We start from the raw sequence: 7,892 nt of genomic DNA on the forward strand, positions 1-7,892 counted from the left end.
CCCTGGAATCGGGCAGCTCCGCTGAGTCTCCCTGACATGAAGTGGCTTTGGGTGGTGGCTTTTGTGGCACCTGCCTGCACCGTTCCCTACAACGGCACGGCAGGCAGCACTGGGGACGGAGGTATGGGGGGACAGGGACAATGGGGACAGAGGTAGGGGGGCATGTGGGACTGGGGATGGAGGGACTGGGGCAGCTGGGATGGAGGTATGGGGGGACCTGGGGGACGGGCGGGCTGGGGACAGAGGTATGGGGGCATGGGGTACTGGGGAGGGACTGGGGGGCTGGGATGGAGGTTGGGGGAGCAGGGGGCCGGGGACAGTTGGGCTGGGGGCAGAGGTATGGGGACATGGGGGACCGGCGATAGAGGGACCAGAGGTCTGGAATGGAAGTATGGGGGGATCTGGGGGGACTGGAGGCAGCAGGACTAGGCAGACTGGGAGCGCTGGGGATGGAGGTGGAGGGAGCGGGGATGGAGGTGTAGGGGCACTGAGGGGACTGGGGACACCGAGGGGGCCGAGGGCAGAATTACAGGGGGGCACACCGAGGGGGCCGAGGGCAGAATTACAGGGCATCTCAGGACAGAGGTATAGGGACACTGGGGGGACTGAGGCCAGAGGCATGGGGGGACTGGTGATGGAGGAATAGGGACACTGGGGGTCTGGGGACATGGGGGGACCAAGGCCAGAGGCATGGGGGCTGGGGGCATTGGGGCGGGAGGGGCACCGGGGTGCTGGGAATGGAGTTGGGGGCCCAGGGAGGCACAGACCCCTCCTGACCCAGCGTCACCCCCTACCACTCCCTGCCCCCGCTGTGGCGTGTCCCCTGGACCCCCCTGCCGGGGACTGCAGCGGGGGAGATGGGGGGGTTGCGCCAGGGGGTGCAGCCCACGCCCACCTCCATGTCCCCCAGGCCACTGCGCCCTGCAGCACGGCACCCTGGGCACCGAGGTGCTGCTGCGGTGCCCGGCCGCAGCGGGACGGCCGGCTGAGTGGCGCCGGGGGGGGACTGTCCTGGGAACGTATCCTGCACCGGGGCTGGCGCTCCCCAACGCCAGCCTGGCCCACGAGGGCCACTACAGCTGCCACCACCCTGGCACCGGCGAGACCTGGGCCACCGTCTGCCTGCGGCTGGGCTGTGAGTGACCCTGGTCCCCCCTGTGTCCCCCCCACTGCTGGCGGGGGGTCCCCTGGGGAGGCCGGCAGCGGGGTGATGACCGTCCCCTGCCCCAGATCCCCCTGCACTGCCCGCCGTCGAGTGCTGGGCCATCAGCTACCCGCAGGCAGTGAACTGCTCCTGGGTCCTGGTCCCCGAGCCGCTGCTGGACACCGACTTCGTGGCCACGTACAGGTCAATGGGGGTCCCGAGCCCCGACTGAGCCCCCCCCGAGCCTGCGTCGCGCGTGGGGCTGCAGGCAGGGCGGCCTGCCCCTCGCCCAACTCCCCCCTCTGTCCCCACAGGCACGGCTTGTGGGGGGCCACAGGGACGGGCGAGTGCATCCGCACGGGGCCGCGGAGCTGCTCCTTTGGGGACGTGCAGATGTTCTCCCTCACCCCCTACGTGGTGAACGTGACGGCCGTGAACCCCCTGGGCACTGCCTCCAGGCTCCTGCCCTTCCTCCTGGAGAACATCAGTGAGTGCCGCTGGGGGCTTGGAGTCCCTGTGCCCCCGCAGACCCCTCGCCCTTAACCCCCCACCTCCCAAGCAGCGTGCCTGGGTCTCACCCAGCCCTGGGGCTTCCTTTGGGCCTTTCCCCTCCGGCTTGCTCCCCTACCTGGGATGCGGAAACATCAGTGCAATGATTTGTTGGGTCTCAGGCCACCTCTGCAGCCCGGATTGCACAGCTCGGTCAACAGGGCTGGTGGACACGGTGTCACCGTCCCCAGTGGCTCTGTGCCGGATCCCCCAGCCAGCACCTCACACCTTCATTGTCTCCCTGCTTCGTTAGTAAAGCCGGACCCCCCTGAGGACCTGCGGGTCTCACCCATCCCCGGGGAGACCAAAAAGCTGCTGCTGGAGTGGAGCCCGCCAGGGTCCTGGCCCTTCCCGGAGTACTTCCCGCTCAAGTATCGCATCCGCTATGCCCGGGAGGAGGGCTCTGTCACCAAAACGGTACTGCCCCCCCCGCCGCATCCCCCACGCTCCCACACGGGGTAAACTGAGGCACGGCTGAGGGATGCATCCCCGAGCAAGGCTGTGTCCTGGCCCCCTGGCCCACAGGTGCCCCTAACCCCGCTCTACCCCTAGATCGGGCCGTACGAGCAGACATCGTACACCCTGACGGGAGTGCGACCCGGGACCCTCCACTACATCCAGGTGGCCGCCAAGGACTTCACAGACTCGGGGGAGTTCAGCGCCTGGAGCCTGCCGGCCTCGGGGACGCCCTGGATGGAGCCATGACAGGCAGAGCAGGGCCAGCGTCCCCTTCCCCACCCTGCTCCTCTCCCTCGTCCCACCGAGGGACCCCACGTGCCCCAGCCACTCTCTGTCCCCGTGCCTCCGGCAGCACGGAGCCACCAGTGCTGGAGGGACCCACCAGAAACAGGCAATAAACCAGCTTGAGGCTCTGATCCCCGCCCGCTTTTGTGATGTTCTCCTCGAAGCAGCTGAGCTGCCCCTGGGGACGGTCCCTTTGCTGGCTGAGGGGCCGGACGGGGCCAGGCCAGCCCTGGCCGTGGGCAGAGAGGAGGGCACAGGCTCCGACCGGCCCCGGTCACCTCAACTGGTCCATACGGCCCGGACTGGGCCCTGTGGAGGGTCCAGACCGGTGGCTTTGCCCCCCCCAAGGCCTTGGCTGGTCTCTGTGGCCTCGGATGGTCCCTGTGACCCCGCCATGGCCCAGACTGGGCCCCCCCAGGCCTGTATGGTCCCCGTGGCCCCTCTCCACGGTCCGAGGTGGTCTCCAGGGCCCACACCGGCCCCAGACCGGCCTCCAGGGCCCGGCCCGCTCCCCCGGCCACCTCCCGGGCCCCGGGCCCCGACCCTCGCCCCCGGAACCTCCTTTCGGGTCGCCGCGGGCGGGCGGGCTCTTGGCGGCGGCACTGCTCGCTAACGGACGGCAGAGACAGCCAGTAGCAGGCGAGGATCCGCCGAGCAGCGGCCCGTCTCACCAATGAGCGGCGGAGGGGGGCGGGGCTACTTCCCGGAAGTGGCGGGCGGTGAGTCGCAGCGGGGCTGAGGGGGGTGCGCGGCCATGTCGGAGCGGGAGGGGTTGGCCGTGAGCTGGGGGGTGGGGGTTCCCTGGTCGCTGTGGGGGGTACAGAGGCCGGGGGTGCTGGGGGGCCCTGATCACTGTGGAGGGGTCTCCGGGCTGAGGGGATCTTTGGCGCTTCCCAGGTTGGAGGGGTTCCTGATGGCTGTAGGGGGTCCCCAGGATGAAGGGGGCCTGGGGGGGGGGGCCTTGATGGATTGGGAGGGGTCCGCAGGCCGGGAGGGGAACCCGGGGGGTGGGGGGAGTCTCAGGCTGGGCGTGGGTCCCAGACTGGGAAGGGGGGGCGGCTGGGCTGCGGGGGGGCGCGGCAGGGGCTGCCTGGGCAAGCGGGTTAGGCCCTAAAATCGTGCGAGGGCTGGGGGGGCTTGGGCTAAGGGCTCGGAGGCAGGCAGCCCCCGCTGCCTGGGGCTGGCAGGGCGTGCGGGCCGGCGTGTTTGGCCCGGGAGAGCGTACCGGGTTCGTAGGGGCACGCTGGCTCCTGCTGCGTGGAGCTGGTGCCGTAGGCCAGTGCCTGCCACGGTTCACAGGCCTCTGGGTACACACGGGTCCCTGCTCCCTCCCTGCTCGACTTCCATCCTGCTGATCACAAACTCAGACTCCCCAGGCAGGGGCAGTCCGTGGTGCCGCTCACGGCCCCCTTCAACATGCGGGAAGAGGGGCTGTGCTGGTCAGAAGGAAGCGGCTGGAGGAGAGAGGAGTTTGCTTGGGAATCATTTAGCTCTGTTCATGGCAGAGGAGCTGCTGCCGGCAGCCATTAAAAATTGACACGGACCAGAAGAAAAGGGATAAGAGGGAGGGAAGAGATGCTGTGGGTGATTTTGGGGTTGTTTGAAGAGTAGGTACTGAATTTCCAAAGGCGAAAATAACCATTGCTCAGAACCTGGGTTGACACAGCCTGAAAATCGCTTGGACTTTTATTGGTCTTTTTGCTCTTTTCTTTTGATGTGTTATGGACTTCTCTTTCTTCTTTTTTAGTTGCAAGACGCGTAGTGAATACGTCTCTAAGGGGAAGAAATGCCCGTAAGGAGACTGTTCAGAATGAGGTGTACTTGGGACTTCCCATCTTCTGCTTCTGCAGTGCCTGGCAGAGATCGCTTTCAAGGTGAAGTATTTTCTGCGTTTTCTCGGGGGGCTGCACGGTCTGCAGACTCTGCTGAGCACTGGAAGCACGGGCTGTACCCGTACCTCATGGGGAAGAGGTGTCCCAGCAAAGACTGAGTCTGAGCGTGTGCTTTTTGGTGTCTCTTTCCACGGCAGTTCGTAGTGCTAAAGCGTCTCGCCCGTCCGTGGGCAGGGAGCAGCAGTGCATCAGCTGGAGGAGGATGAAGGGACGAGGGTGTCGGTCTGCCCTGTGACGTGAATGAAATTGGGAAACGTTTGCCTGGAGCTACGGAAGTGGCGACAGGGTGGCTGGAGCTGAATTGTCCCAAAACAATGACGTTGCTGTCCTGCGTTTTACCTTAGATCTTGAGAACGCCGCGGAGCACAGAGCCACTCGCAACTTGCAAGCTGAGAAAGTCTTGGAGGAAGAGGAGAAGGCGATGCAGAAAGAGAGGGAAAAGGAGAGAAAAAATCCCTGGCAAGGAAAATCCCCCAGGCACGGTGGAGGGCTGCAGGGCCCTGCCCTGGCCCCTTCAAAGCCCGGCTGAGGCTGGGGAACTCTGGAGTGCAGGAGGGTCTTGCGTGGACCATGGCTAAGCCGAGCCCAAGCCCCAGGGATGTCTGGAGGGCAGCAGGGCAGACTGCAGACCCCATCCAAGCCCAGCCCCAGCCCCAGAGCTCTCTGGAGGGCAGCAGGGCCGCCCGCAGACCCCCCTGGGCCCGGCCCCAGCCCCAGAGCTCTCTGGGGGGCAGCAGGGCCGCCTGCAGACCCCGTCTAAGCCCGGCCCCAGCCCCGGAGCTCTCTGGGGGACAGCAGGGCCGCCCGCAGACCCCCCTGGACCCGGCCCCAGCCCCAGAGCTCTCTGGGGGGCAGCAGGGCCGCCCGCAGACCCCGTCTAAGCCCGGCCACAGCCCCGGAGCTCTCTGGGGCAGCAGGGCCGCCCGCAGACCCCGTCTAAGCCCGGCCCCAGCCCCGGAGCTCTCTGGGGGGCAGCAGGGCCGCCCGCAGACCCCGTCCAAGCCCGGCCCCAGCCCCGGAGCTCTCTGGGGGGCAGCAGGGCCGCCCGCAGACCCCGTCCAAGCCCGGCCACAGCCCCGGAGCTCTCTGGGGGGCAGCAGGGCAGACTGCAGACCCCATCTAAGCCTGGCCCCAGCCCCGGAGCTCTCTGGGGGGGCAGCAGGGCCGCCCGCAGACCCCCCTGGGCCCGGCCCCAGCCCCGGGCTCTTTGGGCGCGGTGCTGCCCCCTCGTGGTGTGACGCGGCGCCGCAGCCAGGCGGCGCTGTTCGCACATGCGCCACGCGGGCGGTCGTGCTGGTCGCTGCCGTCCTGCGGTTGCGTGCCAGTACCGCAGCTGTGCGCATGCGCACGACAGGCCGGCCGCCCTCTCGGGGTCAGGGCATAGCACTGTCGGCACCCGCATGCGCACTGCATCGGCGGCGCCAGGACGGCAGCCGTTAGGCTCCCGCATGCGCAGTGCAGCGCCCGTGCAGCCAACAGGCTCTGTCAGTCTCCTTGGGCTGCCGGGAGCTGTAGTTTTCTGGCACTGGGCTGCCAGGGTGCCTCAGAACAGTGCACACCATCTCAGGAGCTGCAGTCTTTGGCGTAGCCCCTCTTCGAACTCCTCTTGTTCTCTCAGATTCCCTCCTGAGGCCCTCATTTTTTTCTCTGAGCCTTTTTTTGTCTCCTGGCCCCTTCAGGACCTCTTACTTCCATCACACCGCCTGCTGAGTTCTTCCGTGTGCCCCACAGCCATCTTTTATCTCTGTAGCTCCCTTTGGACCCCCCCTTCTTCCCTCAGAACCCCTCCTGAGTTCTTTTTTGTGCCCCAGAGCCGTTTTTGTCCCCTGTGCTATCTAGGATGACTCTGTTCAGTCCCTCGCTGTCTGACGACATCTGTACTCTGCTCAGATCCCATCTTGAGTTCCTCATTGTTTCCCCAAGCAAGGGAAGGTGAGGGCCACCAACAGCTTTTGGTCCTGGACACTTCTGTGTGGCAGCCCTGGGTGGTGGGTCTCCATTTTGGACCTGGGCTCTGGCGAGGGTGAGGGGGTAGAGGAGGGCGAGGATGAGGTGCTCGAGCCAGCGCAGAGCCCCACAAGCACCCTCACGCCAGCACAGCCCTTTTCCATGGCGCTCGGGAGGCCCTGCCAACCTCCAGTGTTCCCCGCGGCTTTTACCGGGCTTTGCCGGGGCACAAGCAGGGCCCTGCTTCCCCCAGAGTGCCGGGGGCCTTTGCTGGGCTTTGCCGATGCCTGCAAGGAGCCCTGCTTTTCTCCAGAACTCCCTGGGTCCTTTTCCGTGTTTTGCCAAAGCCGGGGCAGGGCTCTCCTGCCCTCCAGAGAGTCCCAGGGCTTTCTCTGGGCTTTGCTGGGCACCCAGGCAGGGCCCTGCTGCCCTCCAGAGTGCCTTGGGGCCTCATCCAGGCTTTCCTGGATGGAAAGGTTAAGGCTCTGCTGCTCTCGGGAGGGCAGCGGTGCACTGCCCAGGCCCCGTCGGAGCCCCAGCAGGGCTCTGCTTCCCTCCAGAGAGCCCAGGGGGTTTCACCGGGCTTTGCCAAGTCCCAGGCAGAGACCTGCCACGCTCCAGAGAGCACCGGGGCCTTAGCCAGCCTTTGCAAGGGTCCAGACCGGGCCCTGCTGTCATCCAGAGTTCCTTGGGGCATTCACCGGGCTTTGCCAGCCTTCTCAAGGTGCCCAGCTGCCCTCCAGGGTGTCCTGGGGCCTTCACCAGACTTTGCCGGGACCCACAAGGGGCACTGCTGTCCTCCAGAGCGGGTCAGAGCCTTTGCTGGACTTTGCCGAGGCCAGGGCAGGGCCCTGCTGCCCTCCAGAGAGCACCAGGGCCTTTGCCAGGCTTTGCCAGGGCCCAGGCAGGGCCCTGCTGCTCTCCAGATTTTCTTGGGACCTTTGCCAGCCTTTGGAGGGGCTTGGGCAGTGTCCTTCTGCCCTCCGGAGAGCCCCTGGGCCCGGGCGGTGCTTGCTGTCCTTAAAGGGCATTTGGGAGAAGGGCTCGTTCATCTCATGCAGTGAAGTTCCATCTTGCTCCAGCTGATGGCACGATTGGGAGCGTGTAGAGCAGAGATTTTTCCCAGGAAGACAGACGGCATATTGGACAAAGTCCCAGTTCTCCCGCTCGACTATTTGATATTGTACAGCGTGGGTCTCAGCCTCGCACCACGCCAGTATTCCCACCAATAATGAGTTCAGAGAAGAGCCTGTTTCTTATAAAATGAGAAAATAAATACAAGCCAGGCCAAGTCACTAGGTCAGAGATGAGACAAGAGTTATCTGCAGGACAAGCAACCAGCAGTTTGAGGCTGTAAAGGACTTCCAGCCATAGGAATGGGCTCCCACCAGCAGGAGTTAATGGTATGTCAGTCCACAGGAGAGCTTCCTTCCATAGCACATGTGTGTTTGAGGCAATGATCCCTCCAGGGTTTCAGCTCCTTCTGTGTCTGACTTACAGCTGTGTAACCTTCCAAACACACAGCAAAGGCATTTTTCTCTGGGAAAGTGTCAGCTCCCTTTGGCCTCATGCTGACAATCGGCCATTGTGTGTCCATCGGTGATCCAAAGCGCGCT

The 7,892-nt window shown here is 65.2% G+C and overlaps 1 protein-coding gene across 1 annotated transcript; it reads left to right on the plus strand.

Annotated features, from left to right (window-relative positions):
* Nucleotides 1-162: 162 nt before the first annotated feature.
* On the plus strand, nucleotides 163-2,398 carry EBI3 (Epstein-Barr virus induced 3). The gene is made up of 6 exons (XM_072845874.1): nucleotides 163-205; nucleotides 911-1,135; nucleotides 1,231-1,348; nucleotides 1,459-1,631; nucleotides 1,947-2,110; nucleotides 2,246-2,398. The coding sequence occupies exons 1-6, from the start codon at nucleotides 163-165 to the stop codon at nucleotides 2,396-2,398; spliced, it is 876 nt and encodes a 291-aa protein (XP_072701975.1).
* Nucleotides 2,399-7,892: the final 5,494 nt, after the last annotated feature.

This window comes from Ciconia boyciana, chromosome 24 (genome assembly GCF_034638445.1).
Source record: "Ciconia boyciana chromosome 24, ASM3463844v1, whole genome shotgun sequence".
NCBI classification, from domain to species: Eukaryota; Metazoa; Chordata; class Aves; order Ciconiiformes; family Ciconiidae; genus Ciconia; species Ciconia boyciana.